This window comes from Alligator mississippiensis, chromosome 5, assembly GCF_030867095.1.
Source record: "Alligator mississippiensis isolate rAllMis1 chromosome 5, rAllMis1, whole genome shotgun sequence".
NCBI lineage: Eukaryota > Metazoa > Chordata > Crocodylia > Alligatoridae > Alligator > Alligator mississippiensis.
Window position 1 is genome coordinate 215,582,480 of NC_081828.1, and position 23,473 is coordinate 215,605,952.

The following is a 23,473-nucleotide window of genomic DNA, read 5'->3' on the forward strand; positions in this document are numbered from 1 at the left end:
ATGCAGGTAAAGGCGCGATGGCATCTAATGCATGATCCACACAATCACACTTCCTGTCTTGTCACATGTGTCAAGACCCAAAGGTGGCAGATGCTGGGCCCGAGAGTCCTCTCAGTCGCGGGGCTCCCAGCCCTAGAGTCTGAGAGGACTCCCAGCTGCAGGGGAAGACCCTGTTACAAGTACAAATTAAAGCTTGATAGCAACCAGCTATCAAATTTCTACACATTTTAAAGGCCTAACTTTATAGCTGGTTGGAGCTTTTTGTGGCGTGATAAGGTGCATATATACATATTAAGTTGACTTACAATAAGGCGGCTTAAAATAAGGCAGATCAAGTTAAGCCACATTGGAGCATACACATGTTCAACTCCTTGACATGGTGGCAGCCATCTTGTGAACTAAGTCAACTCAAATAATGTGACTCAAGATAATACACCTTACATACTGCATGTATGTCGACTTTGCTCCATGTATGTGTGGACACACTGACAGTTAAGCTGACTTTAAAAAGCGGCTTAACAGTCAGAAAGTTAGCATGTATGTATGCACCCATAGGTATTTTGCATGTGTAGCTGGTCTCGAGGTAATTGCATAATTAAACAGTTAATTTTGCAATACCTGCCATGCATAGAGGGGGCACTAATCTACTTAGATGGCAAGCCACTCAAAGCCTCCCTCTTACTATGCATTTCTGCAGTGCCCAGGGCAGGTCCCAGTCTCAGCTGGTTTCCCTCCATTAGATTTATGAGAACTTCAGCACAGAGCACAGGATAAATAAGTTCAAGGAGCAACTTCTTTAGATAACAACAATAGTAAGCACTTATCTTCTAGCGCCCCAGCTCCTGGAAACAAACAATGAGACAGGAAGCAATAAAGCTAGATAAGACTAAGATACACCTTATGTACCATAAACACATTGCCACGATTCAGAGCAACTAATCTCTTCTACAGTAACCTACCTAACTGCAGGACTCGCTGAAAGGAAAACAGATAAGGAAATGATGCATTTCTTTCGGAGCCTGCTGGAGCTAGAGCTGTACAGGAAGCTAGACACATTGACTCCTTTCCTATGGCAGCTGGAAGATCTCCATTTCATCGGGGAGGATTATTTCTTCCTCACCCAAGGAAACAACATGGATAGCAACACATCCATTCAGCCTGGGGGTCCCAACGTGAATGGCCAGATACCCATTTATAGCCACGTTGGGCTTCTATAGACATGCAGCGAGGCTGCTTCTTTGCGCTGCAAATCCAGCATGTTGGAGCAGACTCGATTAATCAAGTCTGCTGGAGCACGGAAATTAATGTGCTCCAGCAGCCTCTGGCATCATGTGTATCGGTGTCTCTGTGCTGAAAAGTGGCGGTGGAGATGCTTTAACCTAAAACTCGTTTAATAAGCTTTAGTTCAAAGCACCCCACCACCATTTTTCAGTGCGGGGATGCTGATACATGTGACACACAGGTGCTTTTAATTAGCATGACTCGCTAATTAAAGCCCCCCCCCCCCCCCCCGGAGCACATCTATACATGCCCATTGACTGTAGAGCCATAAGGAAGCAACTTCCCTGCTCTGCTACAGTGTCCCATGACTGTGGGGATCAAATCTGCAAGCAACAGAAATGATGATTTGGCTAATAAGTGCCTTAGAGAGCCCGTGCCTGGGAAGCAAACTTATACTCTTTGACAAAATTATTACAGATTACCCCATTCCCTACCCACGGCAAAATGCTTTATCAGATGGCTGCAGTGTCACCTCAGCTTTCACACTTCCTGGGAAATGAATATCCCCTTGAGGTCAAGAAGGGATATGACAGAGAGGCATGCCCCACATATACTGCCCCGTGGGGCTAGGCTCCACTCCCAGCTTCTGGTTGCCTGCCTCAAATGCAACCCCCATCCTTCATGAACCTCTGGAGGCACCAGATCAGTTATGGGGATGTTGGAGGACTCGGTAGCCTTAAGCACCACTAAGCTACACAGCTATGAGGACACACTTTTGACCTATTCTTTCATGAAGGCACCAACCCTTCTGGAGAATATATATGTATATCAGGTACTTATATTTTATAGCTTTCTATCTCTATAGATACATATACAGCTCTGTGTGTGTGTGTGTGTGTGTGTGTGTGTGTGTGTGTGTGTGTGTGTGTAGATATATCGTGAGAGGGTGGCATACGGCCACGGGGCAGGGCACGGGGAGTGACCACGGTGTGGGGAGCACTTACTGGGTGCAGGGAGTGCCCCTGGGGTGTGGTGCAGGGGGCATGGCCGCAAGAGGGGGGTGGTGTGTGCCATGGAGTGGGGAGCAGCCATGACTGGGGAGCACCTGCCAGCTGTGGCCACGCGGCGTGGAGTGGTGCAGGGCACACAGGGATGTGTGACTCATGACCACAGGGCATGGTGCAGGGAGTGGCCATAGTTTGGGGGCTCAGGGAACAACCACCAGCTGCGGCTGTGTGGCACGGACAGCAGCCCCAGGGTGTGGTGCAGGGCATGTGGGGGGCATGGTGTGCAGCCATGGGGCATGGCACAGGGAGCAGCCATGGTGCAGGGACTGGCTGCAGGCTGTGTCCATGTGGTGCAGGAAATGGCCCCGGGATGTGTGGTGTGTGACCATGGGCCATGCTGCAGGAAGTGGCCACAGCGCAAGGAATGCCCACTGGCTGTGTGCCATGAGTAGCAGTCCCGGGGTGTGGCGCAGGGCACACAGGGGGCATGCTGCATGGCCATGGGGCAGGGCACGGGGAGTGAACATGGCACAGTGACTGCCCACAAGCTGTGCCCGCATGGCGCGGGGACCGGCTCCAGGGTGTGGTGTGGAGCGTGCGGGGGGTGGCATAGTGCATGGGGGGGGTGCTACGTGGGAGTGTGGAGGGGGTGGTGCATGGGCACAGGGCACGGTGGGGGGGGAAGCCTTGGCGGGAGGAGTGGCTGTTGGCTGCAGCCATGTGGCACAGAGAGCAGCCCCAGAGTGTGGTGCTGGGTGCGTGGGACAGACACGGTGGGGAGAGCATCTGCCAGCTGCGTGGCATGGGGCACGGCCCTGGGGTGTGGCACAGGGCATGCGTGGGAGTGCGGTGTGCAGCTGTAGGGTGCTGCACAGGGAGCAGGCATGGGGGGCATGTCTCATCCCATGGCCAGTGGGCACTCCTGTGCTGGTTCCCCACGTGGCACCCTGTGGCTGCATGCCCCACGCCCAGCACTCCCACCCCCCGTGCCTAGCATGCCCCCACCATGCCCAGTCTACCTCGCAGCCACAGCTGGCAGTCACTCTGCACAGGGGAGAAGGGGTGGGGACGTGGCTGTAGGGTGCTGTGCGGGGAGCGGGCATGGGGGTGCACCCCACCCACCTCATAGCCACGTTGCATCTGGCGGGTGCTGCCCACACGCCCCAACACCAGCTCCACACACATGCACCATGCCCTCCCCCCCTGCACGCCCTGTGGCCAGAGCCAGCAGGCATTCCTCATGCAGGGGGCATGGCTTGTGGCCACATGGTGGGGGGCATGGGAGGTGCTCCTCATGGGAGCTTCCCGTGCCCAGGGCCACAGCTGGCGGGCGATTCACGCACAGGAGGGCCGTGCGCAGGCTGCACCTGACAGTCGCTCTCGGTGGGGCAGTCGTGGCTGTAGGGTGCCGCACGGGGTGCAGCCAGCGAGCACTGCCTGCTCACTCCACGCCTGCTCCCTACGCGGCACCCTGTGGCCACGTGCCACATCCCCCCCTCCCCTCGCCTCTCCTGCCCCCTGCACAGCGGATCACACCCTGGACCCCAGTGCCTCCACCTCTGTCCATGTCTATCCATCTGTAAGGTTCCGGGTGGTGCATGCACCGTTGGCCCAGAGTGTGACGGACAGACAGACACACAGCCAGAAGTGCTACAACTTTTATTATATTAGAATCTCTCTCTCTCTCTCTCTCTCTCTCTCTCTCTCAATAGATAGATAGATAGATAGATAGATAGATAGATAGATAGATCAATGAAAGAACCAACCCTTCTGGAAAATATACATATATCAGGCACTCATATTATATATATCTATATATGTCCAATTGGGACATCCAGCTGCATGTCCCCCAAATGTGATTTAAATAACACAGTCTAGCCCTTGCAGAAAGTGAACACTAACCCCCGCAGCATCAGATGCCTGCCTTACCATGGTTTATGTCATCAGCCCGAAACCCAGCGGGAACAGGGGAGAGGTTGTTGCTGGAAGCTGCCCGTTCCAACTTTTCAGCTGCTTTATGGAGTAGGTTTGAAATAAAATTAAAAAAAAAAGGAAGGTGCACTGAAAAAAACATTCCTGGTTGGCATGGAAGCTGCAGGCAGGCTGCCAGATCCTGGCAGGCAGCTGCATTAATGTTTAAACAAGCAACTTTACACTGAAGTTGCTTTTAAAAACCCCCCAACCCTACAGAATTTAAAGAGAAACTGTGTCTACAGGACAAACAGAACAGAAACATGCCTGAATGGATGCCGTGGACATCAAGAGAAGGAAGCCTGGGGTCTGGGGTCCAGGCAAGTTACCCTCATTGGAGAGGTAGGGACTTGAGTTACAGGAAAAGCTAAGTGATTTGCCCATGGTCACACAAGAAGCCTGTGGCAGGGAAAGCACAACAAGGGTTTTGTGGCATCAGCCAAGATCTACTTGCCAGGTAACCCTCCTCTATTTCTCTTGATGCCCTTCAGTAATAGTTATAGTGTACAGATGTGGGCTGTTATTTTGCACCAGCTGGAGGGCTGCAAAAATTCTGACGGGAGGTTTCTCCACCCGCGAACTTAGCTGCATCAAAAAAAAAATAAAATCAAAGACATTTAGTGGAGACTAAATTCAAGGGGGCAAAGGCAGGGCTTAAAACTGGCTTGTCTTCTAGATGGCTTCATGGTAGGCCACCTCCCGAGGAGATGTTTGATAGGAAAGAGGACGGAGGTAGAAAGTCTTCTCCATTATCCTTCCATATAGAAAGCTGCTTCCCCAGCATCTCCAAACAGGATTTTATCAAAGCCATAGCACATGCTGAAACGCGTGATGCCATGAAAATTTGGAGACTGCAAAGGAAGAACTTGAAAGAGATCCAACAGTTGACTTCAGAGCCTCATGGCAAACTAAAAAACCCATGTTTAAAAATCTCATGGTTTGGGGAGCCCCGGTTCCCTATTTGGCTGTGTGGGATGGGCAGTATTTCCCCCTCATGCCCCTCACTGCAAGGAGATCGGCGGATGTGATATACCACAGCTTCAGCAAGGCTTTTCCCACTAACTCCCACAAACCTTCTCAATAACTAGTTAAGGACACATCATCTGGATGAAAACACTGTAAGGTAGATACCTAACTAGGTGGATCGTCATGCTCAACAAATAGTCATCAATGGCTCTATATCTAGGTGGGAGGGGGTCTTTCCTGAATCTGATATTGTTTAATTGATCTTCATTAATCGATATTGATCTTCATTCATTATTTGGAGGATAGGATTGAGCAAGAACTTATCAAATTCACGGCTGCCTCCAAGCTGGGTGGAGTTGCAAACCCCTTGCAGAGCAGGGCTAGGATCCAGAATGACCTGGCTAGACTGAAAAAAGAAATGGTTCTTAGTTAACTAGATGAGATCAAAGAAAAACAAGTGCAAAGTCCTACACTTGGGACAGAATAATTGCTTGCACCAACACAGACTAGGGAATGACTGGCTGGGCGGCAGTGCTGCCGAGTAGGACCTGGTGATCACAGCAGGCTGCAAAAAGGTCCCCGACATTGGACTGTGTTACCAGAAGTGTCACTTGCAAAACAACTGCACCGGCTTCTCCTGCCCGATTCAGCAGCGGTAAAGCCTCGCCTGGGGTACCAAGACCAATTCTTGGCCCCATGCTTCAAGAAGGATGGGGACAGATTGGAAAGCGTCCAGTGGAGAGCAACAAAAATGATTAGTGGGGGCTGGGAACCTAGATTTATGAGGAAAGGCTGAAAGAGCTGGGGTTATTTAGTGTGGAGGAGGGATTTGATAATAGTATTCAAATACGGGAAGGACAATTACAGAGAGGATGGAGATGGGGGTTTCTTTGGGGCCACAAATTAGGATTAGGAGCAATGGTTGCAAGAAGAAATTTAGGTTGGAGACTAGGAGGAACTTTCTGACTCTGAGAGTGGAACAGGCTTCATAGAGATGTGGAAACTCAACCCCTAAGAGCAGGTTACACAGATACGTGGGCTGGGATAACTTACATCTCAGGTTTTGTTAGTCTACAAGGTGCAAAACTACCCTGCCGTCTGGGATGGATTAGTCCGGGATGGTCCTGCCTTGAGCAGGGGCCTGGATTAGATGACCTTGTAAAGTCCCTTTCCTATGATGAAGAAGAGAGGCAGCACTGCCTAGCAAACCAGCTTCACAGTATATTTTGTTCAGTTTGAGGGACTTTAGGTTAGAGACCTAACCCAGGAAATATTCCCCCCCAAATTGGAAGAGATTCATCGCGTGTACTCTGCTCATGTTAACCTGCTCTCACTTTGTCTTGCCACCTGGCATCACGTCTAAATGGAGCGATATTTTTGCCAGATTGGACAGATTCTCACGAGAAGGTCTGTGGCTGGGGCCGGTCGATGAGTAGCAAGAGGACAGGGCTCCCATCTCATCCCAGAAAGTCTACCCATTTTCCAGTCATTGTAGTAGCAGGTTCAGTCCCCTACAATACTCCTGCGAGAGCTTCTCGCTGGAGAAACGCAAGCTGTCCTGCAAACAGCTTTTATATGCCATAAACTCGACACCGATAATCATCCATTACATTCACCCCACAGACTCGAATGGTATAGTGTTATTACCTGTGACAAACATAGAAAAGATCAATTAACACAAACTCTAACGAACAGACTGGGATGTTAGCTATTACAGGGTTTTGGAAAGAGAAGTAGGACTCCCTAAGGTCAGTAAGGATTTAATCCATGTAGAGGTTCACAAATGATGGCCAACTTAGTTGGCACTGAATGAGGTTTTTTAGGGGGTGCTATATTTTTACTAGACCAACCATAGAGTTGGGAGAGATGTTAGACAAGCAGCCAGGTGCAAAGTGGTCTTCTTCAGGTCTGGAAAGGAAGCAAAGTACAGCTTAAACTAAATACCAGATGCAAAACATGGCTTGCATTTCACTCCATACATAATAGAAAACAGCCACTTACAGGAGTGAAGGAGGGCTGTAAACTAGGAGTTATCAGAAGTAGCGTTAAAGCAAAAAGTTCAGGATTTCCTGCCTCAACGCTGCCATCTTACGTTTTCTCTTGGTAGGACCGGGACATCCCCGAATCCAGCAGCTCTGCTTTTCCAGCACAATGAACCCACGGGCTATTAAACTAGGCCTCTCTGTAGATCCAGAGCAGTGGTGTTGCCAACTGAATGGGAAACAGGAGCACTAGTTGAATTTAATTGCTAGTTTTCTCCAATACCACTGTATACGGGCACATATCCTGTGCATTTTCCCTGTAGCCACAGAGCGGGCCTAGGATCAATGGCCTCAAACTACAGCAGAGGAAATTTAGGCTGGAGATTAGGAAGAATTTTCTCATTATGATTATCCAATCACTAAAGCAGACCCATTAGCAGCCCAGCTTCATCTGGATGCTCTTTAAATTCACTGTCTAGGGAAGTCTCGTCTTTCCGGTCGATCCCCGTGAGACCCTCGCACAGATCATTTTGCAGGTGACAGAAGTGGCTGGACCAGCTCTATTTTTGGCTTTTATTCCACCCAGGGGAGCACTCAAACACCAGCAAACTCTCCCTCTGCCTGAAGAAGGGTGTTTGTGGCTGAAAGCTTGCAAAGAACAATTTTTCCAGCTATTCAGTTGGTCTAATAAAAGATAACACATTTATTCAAAGGACCACGTCTGCCCACGTCCTTAGACCAACACAGCTACAACCAACAACCCTAGAATGGCTCTGAGACTCGGCCTACGTCCCCATTCCTTGTGTTACCATGCTCTTGCTCCAACAAGAAGGGCATGGTCTTACTCAGATGATAGCCAAGCACAGCCAGAAGAAAGCTACAGGAAGGCAGAAAACAGTTGCCTCAAGTATGTAGGAAGATAAACCAGAAGAAGCAAGTGAGGCCCAGAGAAGCTGACCAACAAAAATATTTCAAATATTTCAACAGAGAGCATGAGACTATTGATTTCTGCTCAAGTTTTCAACCTCCTTAGACTCAAGGCATCCCAGAAAATGCCAGCTTTGAGTTTTCACTCTCCTTCCTTCCCCCCTCTATGGAAAAATAGCAATTCTTCCGCTGCAAAAAACCTCCAAGCCCACAAGGTCAGATGGTTTTGGCACACTGGATTCCTATCAGAAAATTCTGTGTTTATCTTGTGCATCAGTTTCCATCCATTTCCATCTTCCATGTCTCCACTGTATCCTGGGCATAACATGGCGTGATAATCTCCAACTTCACTGTCCTGGAACGGGCCAAGGTACCCAGTATGTCCATGAACCCGAGACAGAGACATCTCTGTTGGTTAGGGCATGTGAATCATATCAGTGATGGCCAAATCACCAAGGACATACTCTACGGTGAGCTGGCCACCAGCAAACGTCCACTTGGACGGCACAAACTCTGTTTTGTTGATGTCTGCAAGAAAATCCTTTGCGAGCTGTGCATTGATGGCCAACACTGGGAATCAATCACTTCAGACTGCTGCAAGTGGAAAGCCACCATGAATCAAGGCCAATGTCTCTTTGAGATGGAGAAGGTCAATGATGAGCTAGAAAAGAGATGTCAAAGGCAGGCAAGGCAAAACAGTACTCGACATGCCAGTGCAAGCGCAATGGAGTTTGTACGTGCGACTTGCTGGAGGACTCCTCAGCCTCTTAAGAAGCCGTGGTGGTACCCAGTAATCCAGCAAAAGGTGCAATCTCCATGGTCTCCCAAGACCAACGGTGGCCCATGATGATCTTGTGAATCAGGGTAGGTATTTGCACACCTAACAGTGCTAATATTGTGTGACATCCTTAAAAAGATCTCACAGCACCCATGTGCCATGTCACCATAGTTTAAAGGATCATACATTTAAGCTCTTTTTATCTCCCGAAACCACCAAGGCTGGAAACGTTCATGGAAAAAGCTGAGATTTTTGCACAACATGACTCCATCAGCAGCTTTTAATACACCCCCACTCTCCTGAACCTGAAGTTGGCTTGTGGACACTATCTTTTTCTGCAAAAATGTGAGAAAGGCTGTCTGTGCCAGAGAGAGAACCAGGATCGTTCCTGAAGTTTCAAGGGTAGTGGACTAGGAATGGTCTTGCTCTATTCTGGACAAGACTTAGCCTTATTAAATATGAGGCTCCATCTCAGGGGCAGCATCTCTAAGAGCACAGGGCCACAGTCCAGCAGCAGTTTAAGGATGGTTTCCATAAATCATCATCAACATAACTTCCTTCAATCCCTACAACTTCCTCCGATCCTGGATACAATCTACTTAGGGCCTATTTACCCAGGGAAGTTACCAGCTGAATTCTACCATTATCGCTAGCCTTGTCTGCAGAGGTTATATACATTATCCCATGCGGTTCAAACAGCTCAAAACAAGTCCAGTTGGAGACTGAAGCAGGTCATGGCATGCAAAAACTTGGCTGCAACATCCCTTGGCATGAAAGATGCTTGAGAAATGCAGGACTTTGCAAAAGTCCTCTCTGCCACATCATTGGGCCCCTCCAGTAGGGGGGCAGATGCAGTATAGCTCGACTTTCAGCCTTCTTGATTAGGGAAGAAGTGTATCTATTGACTAATCAGGATAAAACAAAACAGAAGAGCTGGAATCAATCATCAGCTGTACAGAAATAGGGCCAAATTAAGCAAATAGCTTTCCTCTCCAGGGAACGGGGGTCTGAGCCGGAGTCAGCTCCTTGTTCGTGATGCTGCCTGTTGGAGCTGTCCAACTGCCCTCCCTCCACCCGCCCGCCCAGATCATTCTGTAAGTGACACCAGTCTAATTAATTAATGACTCCTCTGTGTCAGCTGTGGCGGCTGAGTGAGAAAGCAAAGCTGCAAAAGGAGAGGAAAAGGACAGTACGTGGCTGCTTCTAGCAGAGACCGCCGAGTGCTGCTGACAGCTCGCTGGCTATTATTCCTCATCCCTCCTGCTCCAGGCTGCAGATCAGACAGCAACCAAGAGGGAGAGGGAGAGAGAAATACACAGAGGAAATAAGATGGCGTGGGACCAGCCTTTCCAGCACCCTCCCTCCTGGCCAAGGTGCTCTGCCCTCCTTCTGACATGCTCCAGAACTGCCATGAGCCAGTTGATCGAGGTAAGAAACCTCCTCTTGGGTTCAGGGGGCTGCCTGTGGTGGAGTCATCAGGTTGCAAAGTATCCGGTTGTCTTTGCATGTTACCTAGAAAGGACCAGTGGTGAGCGGAGAATTTAAGGTGGCTCCCAGGAGTTGGAGGTTTGCTCAGAGGACGCTTGTTGCTTCCATTAGGCCAGGTAGACAGAAGCCATCTACGTACTTAAGGAGGCCCACACTCATCATTAAAGGCAGCGGAAATTAAGAGCCATTTCAGAGTTGAGTTTAGTGACTTAAGATGTAGCCCAAAGGCTTTTTTCTGGCATCTTTTAATTCACTCTCATGCATTCAAAAAATTACACAGCTTAGGAGCAGTTGCTTTCCCCACAGCTCTCTTTCTGGCTTCTCCACTGGCTTCTTTCTTCCCCAACGCCTTCACCTGGAGTTTCCCTTACCACTCAGGCTATGTACTGACAGTCAAAAAGCCTGAGGCTTAATTGGTTTAATCCTTGCAGTTTAGTCTAACCTGCACAGATTGAACCGATAAGCAAGTGAACAGACATTCACTTCTGATTCCAGAAATGCAGCCACATGCCTGCAGTGGCCCAGGCCAGACACCGGGGGCGTTAGAGCATGCCTGCCTGCTCAGCTGGAGCAGACAGCTTGGGCCAATGCTAGCCTGCCCACCCTACAAAGCATCCTGGGATGCTGGGGGATTGTGAGAACTTGAATCTGGAAGGGATCTGGGACAGAAGTTCAATAAACTGATTTAAACTAAATCAGTTCAGTCTAATGCTACATCCATCCAGGTTTATCTTAGACCATTTTCAGCCATTTTGAAAGCAGTTTATGTGCACTGAACTTCTGTTATGCTACAGATTTGAATTGGTTTCCAATCACTTATACCGATTTATGCACAGTTTCTGTCCCTAGCCTCAGTGCCCACCCCACTCCTAGCCCTTCATCCAAGCCTCTCTCCTAGGCTAGGGACAGAGGTTACACATAAACTGGGGCCACTTACCTGCTCGCAATGCCTTGGCTGCTGCCTCTGGACCCTGTGCAGCTGCTCCAGATGCTGCACCCAGGGGCAGTGCCCCATTGGGGTAGCCCTGCAGCAGCCAGATGCAGGATGGCTCCTCCTGAGGGACCTGCTGCTGCTACTGCTCCTGCCCGCACTGACCCCTGCTAGCCCGGCTGCTGGGCAGTCTGAAAGAGGAGGCTGTAATCAGGCAGCTGCAGTACCCAATAACTATGCGGGCAGCAACTTCCCCAGCAGTGGCTGCAGCTCCCTGGAGGTGGGTGAGAGTAACTCAGGCAGAGTCAGCACTGAGGACTGGGGCAGGGAGATCCCTGCCTATCTCCTAATTGGTACCACCACCTTCCCCTCCCCTAGGCACCCGCCCTGTGCCAGGTGTGGGCTTGGGCTTGGACATGGCCCCAGCGGGAGCAGAAGCTACTCAGCAGGTGCCCTCGGGTCTGGTGCCCACTGCCAAATACCCTGCATTCTTCCCCCCTCACTCCCTCTGGTCCCTTAAAATGCACAGGGAGGGGACTGAAGGGAAGGGCCCAAACCCCTTCTCATAGCTTCAGGCAGGGAATGCAGAGAGCAGGAGCTGTGCAGCACCGGGCCCTGCTTCTCTTCTTGAGGGGCGTGCACATGCATGTGCATGCACGTGTGTGTGTGCATGCCTGACCCTAGGCTTCATGCAGCCCCTCGTGCATGTCCCAGCATGGAGGTGTCTGTCCCAACAGGGAAGCAAGCCCCGGGCCTTTCTCCCTTTTCTGTCTGCAGTAGAATAGGGGCCTGAAACACTTCCTTCTTGGAGGAGCAGTGGAGGGGGTCCTCTCTGGATCAGGTCACAAAATCCTGGAGGAGTGTGGCTGGGAGGGACCTGCAAGGGTCACATCTAGCCCAGCCTCTGTCTGGGGCAGGAAGCATCCCCATCCAGACCATCCTGTACACACCCATACTCTAAACTCTACATAAGACAACCAGCAGGCCCGACACAAGGCTCCCCCGCCTCAGCTGCTCCAGCAGCGAGTGGGGAAAAAGCCAGGCAAACCCCAGTTGGGGACTGGCAGGGCAGGGTGGAGGTTTAAACCCCTCACCAATCATACTCAGCCTGCCAGGGCCTGGCCACATCCGTCTCCATTCCCACCCCTCCCAGGTCCGATTCCCTCCAGCCTTATGACTGCTGTGGAAGGGAAGACAGGGAGGATGCTCTAGCACCCCCCAGCTTCCAGCCTGAGCCACTGCAGGCATGTGGCTGCATTTCTGGAGTCAAAAGTGAATGTCTGTTCACTTGCAAATCAGTTCAATCTACGCAGCTTAGACGAACCAGCAAAGATTGAATCAGTTCAGGCTCGGGTAGGGTTGCCAACCCTCCAGGAATTAGAGATAAAACTCCAGGAGACTGCGGAGAGTCACCCAGGAGATAAATGATAGAGCATTCATTAAAATAAATATTAAATGTTGAATATGATTGATACAGTTGTCCAGTGCGTTTTGAAACTGGAATAGTCATGTGCATTGGCCTTCCTAACAAAGTCATTACATCATGCGATAAAACCTCCTGGGATAGATTCAAACAGAGTTGGCAACCCTAGGCTCTGGCTTTTTGAATATCATTACTTAGCCCTAATGTCAGCTATTCATTTTCCTCTTTGCCTTCCTCCAAAGACTACGCCCCCCCCCACCCCCCCACACACACAATACACACACTATGGGGTGGCAGATGCCCGCTGACCCTCATGCCTGACCTCCCCGCTAAATTCATTCCTCAGGAAGCTGCTGACAGTGTCCCCAGCTGGCCAGGAGTTGACGTACACTGACTTCCCTCTCGACTGCCTGCTTTCTCGGTCACCCGAGAAAGCAGGGTTGACCCAGAAGAGAAGGACACATGATGGAGTATCATGGCTCATTACCTTGCACTGGCTGGGTCCGGCTATAACTAATTGCAAGAAGTTCCAGAACTGGAAGTCCTTTGCTGAAGGACAGGCAAGAAATCACCACCCTCAGACACCTACCTAGCCCGGCAGTTTCTAGCCATTGCATTATCTTTCCAGACAAAGTCTACACGACAGGTTTCTGCTAGAACAGCTCCATTTATCAGCAGCCTGAGACACGTGTTGCTAGAAACTGCTGGCATAGATGCAGGTACACAGTTAATGCTGGGCTTTCACTGGAATGGCTCGTTTTGTTCCTAGGGAATCATTACACAGGAACAAGGCATAGCTTTGTCTGCACTGGTGCGCTGGGGATGATCTGGAGACTTGCAGAGCTGTACACAAGGTTCTTGAGATAAAGAGGCAGAGTCTACACAGGGGCCTGGGGGGGACAGGGGGTAGAAGACTGGGACAATAAGGAGGTAGGGAGTGTCTGGACAGACAGGACAGTTATATCAGTTTATTGCAAGCCACACTAAATCAATGCAGGGATTTTTTTCCCCTGCCCAAGCCTATACTCATTCAATTTTAAACCTGAATAAAAATGTTTTAAAGCCAGTCCGCACACATGAGATGTTGAGTGTGACCTCAGTTTCTCATATCTCAAGGTAGCTTAAATATAGGGTGCTCTGCTTTAGATTATTTGCTAATGCTTCTCCCCCCAACCTCAACTAAACTATAGGTTGTAAACCAGTCTTGCGTGGGGCTTGAACTTACTATCCCATCTCTTTTGTGAGTGTGTTAGCTAGTGTGATATGCCCTTGTTGTGGGCCAGTGAACATTTAGACAGAAAAATGTGTTCATCCCCCAATGTTCAGGGAATTTTCCCAAAGGATGGGAGACTTAGATGCAAATCCCTGCTTCAAATTAGAAGCAAGGTTTTTCCCTAGGCATCTCCCAGGTGAGTGCTGGAAATACTGGCCCATGTGGGTAAAAAGAGTGCAAAGACACAGCCACCAGCACCACCCTCTTCTCTTTCTGCATGTTTGGCTTGGGTTGGGGGCAGCCCCAGAGATAAGTTCAGAGGGCACTTATTTAACTGGGACTGGCAGAAGACAAGCTGGGAAACACCAGGCTTGTGAACCCATCCGAGCCAGAGTATCTGAGCGTGTTGGTGCCATCAGGACATCCCAGCTGTGGCAGATGTGTACATACCCTGGTGACAGAGAAGGTAGCTGATAGGGAATTTAAGCTCTTCAAGGGTGAAGGTTTTGAGGACCCGCATTTAGGATGTAGGTCCGTTTTGCAAGCAGATTCTCAAAGGAGTTTTCCCTTAAGTAACACTTGGGTCAGACTAAGAGCAAGACACTTAAAACACCCCCCATAACCCTGTTATTGCCTGAACTTTTGCTGGTGACGCTCTGGTCCCTGCTCCATGGATCATCCATGTATTTCAGCTACAGACTATTTAATGTCATCTGGAGCAAGGCTGAGAAGGCTGTAACTACTAGGCCAGGCAGCCATGCTCCATCTGATCTCTATTCCCAACCCAATGGATCTCATGCAAACCAGGAGACCTTCAACAGGTGACAGGCTATCACCAAGAGACCACATGGCTAAGACACTCCTCTAATAGAGACAGGTAAGGCTTTGACCTTCTCCACCCCCGCCACCCCTCTTCAAACAGAGGGATTTGTACCTGAATCTTCCACATCAGGACCAAATCCAGAGTCTAACCCATAGGCCAAGCAATATCTTTTTCCTGCTTGGGGTCCCACTTCCAGTTGGGAGCCTCACTTCTACAACCGGCCTTGTGATCCCTGCCCGGGATCACCACCCCTAGTTTGGAACTGCTGCACCAAGCTATTATATGCTTTTATTGCATCACCATTGTAGGGAGAAAAATACCCCAGGAAACAATGAAGCAGACTGAGTACACGTTTAACTCATCCCTTCAACTTACTATTTCCTAGATCTGGGAGGGCCCAAATCCTTTGCACCAGCGGTGCTCAACTTCAAGTGAGCAGCATGGGGCTGATCTGTGGATACTGTATATGGTGTTGGTGCATGGGGTGAGTCTGTGGGTGCAATTCAGTGCACTGTCTCAGTCCCATGTGTTTGATCTAGCGGCAGGCAGAACCTGCATGCAGGTGTGATCTGGTGCACCGGGTCATGTCACCCAGCCTGCAAGGCTCCCCGCAGCTCCAGAAGTGTGACAGTGGGGGGAAATGTCATCATTAAATTGCTGTGGCTCCCAGAGCAGCGGGAATTAATACTGATACCCCACCCCAGGTGCCAAATTTACGGAGCTGTGGGGAACCACTACACTACAGGTTGAACACCAATGCCTTAGACTCATTATGTAACCTCTCCCCATTTAACCGGTTCCCTAAATAGCTCCTGACACACACACCATGAATGTTATAAGCCTAAAGGAGCAAGAAGTCTCCAAAGAATTATTGGACAATGAGAAAATCCTCATTCCTGTAAGAATTTACCTAACAGGAGTCTTCTGCAGCCTGTTTTGTAGTCGGGAGAAACAAAAGTCCTCGACATCCTTTAGTCAGTGCTTTTGCCCTCGTAGCGGTCATAGGCTGAGGTGGCAAGACAAGATGTACCACCATCTTGCTGGGAGATCCAGGTTTTGCAATTCAGGGTCACAAACAGCTTTTAAGAAGTTGTGACCTGCTTTCTTTGCTATAAGGCTAAATATGTGTGTGGAAGGAAAGAGGGGATGGGGATTATGGGAGTCTTTTCCCCAAGCATAAAATGGCATTAAGCCAGAGAAACACTCATTTTAGAGTACTTTCATAAGCTGGCATTGCCTGGAACCAGTTTCCTCCCCAGTTCACACCCAAGCTGTATGTAAAATAGGGTCCAACATTGGAGAAGGACAGGTAGGAAGAATGGAAGCCATAATGACCAGTGGAAAAGATTGCATTCAATTAACAATTAAACTTAACATTTAAATAAGAGTCTGAAGGTGGAGTTACATGTGGCATTTAGACTATTATACTAAGAGTGCTTAAACGTGAGTCTGCACTAAATGGCTGTAGCAGAACGGTAACACGGTCAGAAAGGAATGGCCCAAAGAGCAATGGGCTCCAGTTGCAGCAAGGGCCATTTAAATTGGATATTAAGAAAATCTCTTTCACTAGGAGGGTAGTAAAGCACTGGAGCAGGTTATCCAGAGAGGTGGTGGAGTCAACATCCTTGGAGATTTTCAAGACCCAGCTAGACAAAAACCTGGGCAGGATGATGTAGTTGGAGATGGTCCTGCTTTGAGCAGGAGGTTGGACTAAATATGGCCTCCCGAGGTCCCTTACAACCCTCATTTTCTACCATTCAGTGCATCTGAAATCCTGCCTTCCTCTGGGATTGAAGTGCTTACATTCATTTGGGGCTCTCAGCCCCAAATCTCCTGCAAATCACCATTGAGGATGCAAAAAACCAAAGGGGCTGTTCCTTTTTATGACTAAGACAACACAAGCTGTGATGCTGCAAGGTACTTGAGGCTTTCAAATCCCATGCGGGGAAATTTCCACCCAGGATTTCCTTATGCAAAAGCTCTCGCTTCCAGTGAAGGCAGTGTTGCAAGATTAGGTTTTAAGACTACTAGTCTCAAGGAGGGAGTTCAGCCCTTTTAACAGAGGGTCCCTGGCAAGCTGAACAGCAACAGAAAACGGCGTGCTAGTTTGCATAGTAATACGGCGGTTACCATGTAAGCAAATGAGCATGAAAATATAAAGCTTTCCATATTGAAAAAGTCAGGCATTGCAAGTACCTTAAGTTAACTGGGTAGAGAGACAGTCAGGAAAGCTGTGAAGTAGCTTTTCACAGAAAGGGGGAAAAAAATCCCTCAAAACTAGAACCCCAAGAAAAAGAGGTAGCCTGGAGTCGGGCACCAAAGACCCCTCACCCCCCATCTTTATTCTCCTTGGCTATTTTTGGATGATGCCATGATGTCCTTTTAACACAGAGAAAGGTTTGGGCAGCAGCTGAGTGAAGTCTTTTTGGGCCAATAGTTTCATTGCACCCCTTGGTATTTGGAGAGCTGATGGGCTCCAACAAATCTGTGAGCAGCTATCTGTTGAACTGCTGCAGAGCATGTGTCTGTGTGTTTAAAGACCCCTCTCCACCAGCCCTACTCCTGGCCTTTACAGCTCCTTAATCACATTCAACAGGGTCTCTTCTTCAGTGCCAGCTGCCCTACAGAGGATCTTTCCATGTCTATAAAGCCCCACTAGAGACACGTAATGAAATGATGGGGACAAATGACATCTTAAAGTCTAATTACTATACCCTGCTCAAAAGATGCAGGTTGAACTCTCTCTCAGCTCTTTCTCCTTCCCCCCCAGTCCCCCTGATGGCTTTTGTCTGCCTCAAATGAATCAGCAATTAAAGAGGGCAGGTTGTTTTTTTTCCCCCCTTTGCTTTCATTTCCAAAGGGCCAGTGTCAAATAGTTCTGACCTAAAACTTGACTTGTCTCGAAGTGATTTAAGGCCCTAGAGCCGGCTAAATGCTTTGCAGTCCAGACGGCGCGATTCCAGCAGAGGTTTCATTCCACCGCCTGCAACATCGATTCTGTCTCCTGCTTCTGCCATGTGTGCAAACCTTTTGGCTCCTAGAAGAGGCTAGCAGGGAATTTTCCCAGGACAGGCTTCTTATAAAGCCCGACATGAGCACTGCTATACCACTGCCCCACTCTCAGACCCACCTTACAGGGGAAAACATTGGGTGGGTAAAGGGCAAGCTCATCACCGTGAGTCCTGTGGGCACTCTGCACTGCACTGCAAAGGAAGACAGGCCAGATGTGACTTTAAAAATAGACACCAGGGACAATTCCAGACCCTCGCACAGGGATTCACAACCAAGGTGCTACCCCCAAAAAAGGTGTTTCAACACTCTTACTAGCTCTGTTTGGTGTGCAAAGGCCTACAGAGGATTCACAAGATCAACCAAGAGGTTTCAAAATAGGAATCCAGAATGTCAAAAACATCCTGACCCGTTGTGGTCTCTCCCAGTTCTTGGCAACAGCAGATTTGCTCTATTATTTTTCCGTAGTCAAGAAACAAGCTGGAGTTTTCCAAGGGGAGCCTTGAGTCCAAGAAGCACGAGAACCACTTGCCCTAGCAACAGATCAACTTTGCTCCGTGGGTACTGTCTGCCTTGCCCTACACCTGATAGGCACAGCTCAGCATTTCACCCTGCGTCGACTCCATGCCGCATCTCGCAGCACCCATAGGAGGCATGTCCCATGTGCTTGCTGCTGCTCAGAGGGTGTGTCTACATGTGCATTTTCTGTGCAGTAAGTTACTGCGCAGTAAGTGGCTTTCAGACCAGTGTCTACCTGTAGAGGCATTACGGCGCAGTAACACCGTGCATGCTTTGACTTGGGAGTAAAGTTACTCCCAAGTCAGAGCACACACACACACACACACACACAGTGTTACTGCACAGCAAGGCATCTACACAAGCTTTCCTATGCAGTAATTAAGTGGGCATAAATTTGCTACCCGCATCATGCAGTAGCAAATTTATACCAAACTTGGCATAAGTCTCCATAGTTACTATGCAGTATGGGTGTGCCCAGGTAGACACGTGCCTGTACTGCACAGAAACTTTTGGTTACTGCTCAGTAACTTTGCACATGTAGACACACCCAAAGTGTTGTATCCTGAAAGTGAGACAACCAGAGTGTGCCCCAAGCAGCACAGCTGAAACAGAGCCCAAGAGCCACACTGGGATGCCATTCAGGGCTGCTGTAATCCAGCTCTACTGCCTGACCTTGAGGCTTTGGCACATGCTGGGCAGCAGGGAGTGAATGGGGCATGGAAAACCATTGTAAAAGGAACGCCTGCTTCTGTACGGCAGCCGAGGGTGCTTCATACACAGCATGATGCGGTGGTTAGAGCAAGGACCTTGCAAACAGGATTCCTGGGTTCTGTTCCCCAAGGAGCTATACAATAAATCAGCCTGATCTGAAGGATGTCTCTTTGCTGCCCTCCGCCTTGAGCTCTCCAGTCCAATGAATGGGGCAACCCAATGGCCATTCAGGCATTTGAGACCAAAGAGGCTCTGAAGCTGGGACCTGCTGGGGAAGCTAAAGCAATGAGCAAGCCAAATCCCAGAGTTGGGTGACCGATTCCCTTAGCTCTTAACTTAGCTGCAGGCCTCTTTCATCTTGTTGTTCTTCTGCTGCATGGCCAGAAAACTAGGACACATGTTAAGAGATAGCTGCACGCTCCTGACCTCACTGTCCATAACGTGCACTAAGGAAAGGGCATTGAATTTGGCTAGACAAGAGGCCCAAATGCTGTGCTACAGAGTAGCCATGTTTCTCCAATGGATCGGTCCAATTTCCCTGTCCCGGGTTTTCAGGTTTACAGTCTCCCTTCTTTTTGTACCATCTACCGACAAGGTCTTGGGGACCATGTCTTACCAAGATGACAGTGATGGAGTGGCTAGGAGATACACTCACACACCATCCTCTGTGGAAGAATGATTAAGATGCCCTGCTGGGAATCCAAATGTATAAGATGGAGCAGCAATCTGGACAGGATGTAAAGGCCTCCTCTTGCTGACCCAGCCGTACATGGACACCTCGGACGTCTAGCTACAGGGCCCTGCTGTCATGCTAGGCACATGGCTCCTCCATGGGCTGCTGGGTACTGAAGCTAGCCTGCCTTAACCATACTGGCCCTGGGGACCATTAGACAGGGGCGGATGCTGCCTTACATTTGAATCTGCTTTTACATCTGAGGTCTCTTCCACATTGACACAAAGTCCCTTATTCACTCCTGTGGCTATGTAAATAGGTCTTAAAAGAGAAGCGCGTCACATTTGAAGTGATAAGGCTGGACTATTCTCAGTGGGGGCAGATGGCAGGACAAGGAGCAATGGGCTCAAGCTGCAGCAAGGGAAGTTGAGGTTGGATATTAGAGAAAACGTTCTTACTAGGAGGGTAGCAAAACATGGGAATACGCTATCTAAGGAGGTGGTGGGATCTCCATCCTTAGAGGTTATTAAGACTTGGCTTGACAAAGCCTTGGCTGGGATGATGTAGTTGGGGCTGGTCCTGCTTGGAGCAGGGGGTTGGACTAGATGTGACCTCCTGAGGTCCCTTCCACCCTCATTTTCTATGATTTATGCTGTCTTTGAATTCCTATATACCACCAGAGTGCTGTAAAGGGGGCTTCACAAAAAGGAAAGCCCAGCCCATATGAGCCTGTTACCCTGTTCTCCCTTGTTTATTTTACATGTTAGGGTTCACCTCTAGGTAGAAAATTGTATGGGCGAGGGCTTATCACTTGTTATGCGTGGCGTACAGCACCTAGCACAAAGGGGCCTTACTAAGCCAACGGCTCTGGGAACCACTGCAATGGAGATGATCAGCAGTGTACAATAAATGTCTCTCAATTGAAGATAGTCCAATTAGTGCAGACTTCCAGGTGTAAAACTTTTCCATGTTCAAATATTCCCCGCCCCATTGCCTGTATCAGTTGGCCTGCTGGGATGGTGACGGTCAGTGCGTGGTTTTAGCAAAGCCAGCTCAAGCCACTGAATTGACTTTCCCCTACACACTGTAAAGCTTGATTCCCTTTAGCAGAGTACAGCTTTCCTGAAGCTAGTTCTAGTCACCTGGGGCATTGGGTAGGAGTATCACCACTAGCTAAGGGGTGGAAGGGTGTGTGTATGCATGTGTGTGAGTACACACATGCACACAAGCAGGCAAGGTTCTTTGGGTAAATCCGATATCTTGTATTAGACCAAGTGAAATGGCTGGAAAAATTCTTCTTTGCAAGCTTTCAGGTACAAACACTCTTCATTTTCACATACTGGCCTCTGGCATCTATTTTATTCCATCCAGGAAGAGCACAGACCAACTGCCACCCAGTCAGCAAGGAGATCCCATTGAATCATGGCAGATATAGTCCACTTAGGGGTGTTAGCCTGAATGAATAGGGGGCATTCACCCTCTAAACTGCAGTGCCTATGAGCTCAATGCTCCACTTAGGTTATCGCTGAGAGGCGACAAGCACACTTGGCACCTCTTCTGTGAATGTCTCTGCTTCTCCCCATCAAACACCTCTGCTGTGAAGTTCCCCAAGACTGCCATGGCAAAATAATAGCCTCACTCCTCCCCCTGGCCTTCCCAAACCCCAATCCAGAACCAGGTCAGAAATTATGGGCTAATTGGTAGGACTCCTAATGACTTCCCAGCTCTACTGTCTGCAGATGAACTTTCAGTTCAAATGAACTTTCATTTCTACCCAGGAAAACTTTTGCAATCTTTTCTCCAATGCCCGATTAAAGGGGTTTGTGCCTGAAAGCTTGCAATTAAATAATTTTTTTTTTTTTTTTTTTTGCAAAAAATCTTGTTGGTCTAATAAAAGATATCATATCTACTACAAGTCCAGACTGTCTGTAGAGGCATCTTAAGCTTTCTTTTACTGCTGCAGGTCCTTTAGCATGGGCATTAAAAGAGCCTAGAGCAATGGTTTTCAACCTTTTTTCATTTGAGGACCCCTACAAAATGTTGAATGGAGGTGCAGGCCCCTTTGAATTGTAAGTGTGGGTATTTGCATACTTTTAATGAATCATCCCAAGACCCTTAGACATCAGAGGAGGGGGCTGGACCTGATGATCTCATGAGGTCCCTTCCAGCCCTAAACTTCTGTGAATCTGGGAATAGTCTGTGGACCTCCAGGGCTCTGCAGACCACAGGTTGAAAACCACTAATCTCCCAGTGTGACTCACTCGTGAGTTCGTGTCCTATATTCACCTCCCTCCTTTTTTGCTTCATTTGCTATAGTCTCTGTAACACGCCATCCGTAAGGTTCTTGGCTCAAGTTGCAGCCACTTGTGATTTTAGCTCGAGGGGTTCCCTGGTGTTGACCCCAATAGGTCACATACAAGGCAGCATCCGTCACAGCATCCAAGTGAAAAGTAGGACTGGCCATACATCCACCAGCCTCAGTGCCCGACATGTCTCCGAAGAGATGGACGCAGACTGAAATCCTATCCCCTCCCCGATGGATTCTAATAGAGTCTCGTTCTAGGTAGAAGCATCCTGATCTGAACATCCTCATTAGACAATAAAATGACTGAAATATGGTTTCTGTCGCCCAAAGAGTCGTGTAATTGGAGCATGGCTCCAGCTCGACTTCTCCTCCCGGGCATCTGTTACAGCTGGGTTCAACGCTAGTTCTGCGAGCTGAGAAGAGGGCACCGGGGAGGGAACTGAATACGGTGCACTTAGGACTTTCCGAGAAACTCAGTCTTTAATATCTATTTTTGGAGTCAGCCAGGTCAGACCAGGCCCTAGGTTTGTCGGGGTATGCTCTAACCTGTTAGCAACTATTCTAGCAGGTTTGGAGCAGGGTAAACCAGACAACTTGCCGCGCTGCAAGGGAGACTTCCAGCCCTCTCACTCAAGTCAGCAGTAGCTTGCTACATCGCAAATCCACCAGACAACCAGAGGGGCCTGATACCTTGATGTATTCAAAACCTCAGTCCACCAGAAGGCATTGTTTTTAAACAAATATCTCTCTTTGGTATTTTCAGCTGAAAACACAACCACATAATGCAAGAGCCAAGACTTGTTTCAAGGTACTTGTTGGATCCCCTTTACCTTCATACCTGAGCATCTCATTCCTGTAATTATTCCCACAACGCTCATGTGGGGTCTTGCCCTAATTGCCAGTTAATTATCCACACAAACAGGAGCATGCCCCAGAAAACTCAATGGGGTGAAGGAAGGGCAGTCTGCTAAATGTGGGTACCAACGCTTGCTCTGCATTCAGCTTGAAAAGTGGGCTCATGCCTTCGGGGCAAGCGCACTGACTGCTTATTTTAAGGGGCTATTTTCCTCCTGTCGCATGCATGTGCAGACCGATGTGACTTTATAACTGAGCTTAAAAGGGAAAGGTTCATGGATGAAAATCTTGAGCAGAGATAAGGGCCTAGGGGTCTCTGAGGGATGGGGCTTTGGCCTATGCTCTCTGCTGACTATTTCTGACTGCTGGCTCCCGACCCATCGTCCTGGCTTTTGTGACTCCTTATCTCCAACTCTCATGCATTGAATGGGGAGGTTCCTCAAAGCAGAGGATCTCACCAGGCAGCAAGGTGGTGAAGACTATGTCTATACCCGCTCCCTGCCAACAATGGACCTGCCACAGAGCAAACAAGCCTTTACCCTCTCAGTCACCAAAGAGCCAAAGTTAGGTAAGGCAGACAGCTTGGGAGCAACCCTGAATAACTTGAAGAGTACTGAATGTACTCCCAACTCTTCTCCAAAGCTTTCCCCCCATGCTCAAGGCTGCTGCTG

The 23,473-nt window shown here is 49.0% G+C and overlaps 2 protein-coding genes across 3 annotated transcripts in view; one reads left to right on the forward strand and one right to left on the reverse strand.

Moving 5' to 3' along the window:
- ALS2CL (ALS2 C-terminal like) overlaps positions 1-23,473 on the reverse strand; it is a 91,356-nt gene that overhangs the window by 60,146 nt on the left and 7,737 nt on the right. Inside the window, exon 1 of one of the 2 annotated variants that reach the window (XM_019480712.2) lies at positions 4,158-4,255. The exons of the other annotated variant lie outside the window; for it this stretch is intronic. Within the exon in view, the coding sequence (XP_019336257.1) occupies positions 4,158-4,160 (3 nt within the window). The 5' untranslated portion in view covers positions 4,161-4,255. Of the gene's footprint in view, positions 1-4,157; positions 4,256-23,473 lie in introns of those variants that run through there. 2 annotated transcript variants of the gene reach the window in all.
- The window catches only part of TMIE (transmembrane inner ear), a 45,738-nt gene continuing 30,967 nt past the window's right edge, over positions 8,703-23,473 (forward strand). Inside the window, exon 1 of the mRNA XM_059729250.1 lies at positions 8,703-10,280. Coding sequence (XP_059585233.1) covers positions 10,182-10,280 — 99 coding nt within the window. The 5' untranslated portion in view covers positions 8,703-10,181. The remainder of the gene's footprint in view (positions 10,281-23,473) is intronic.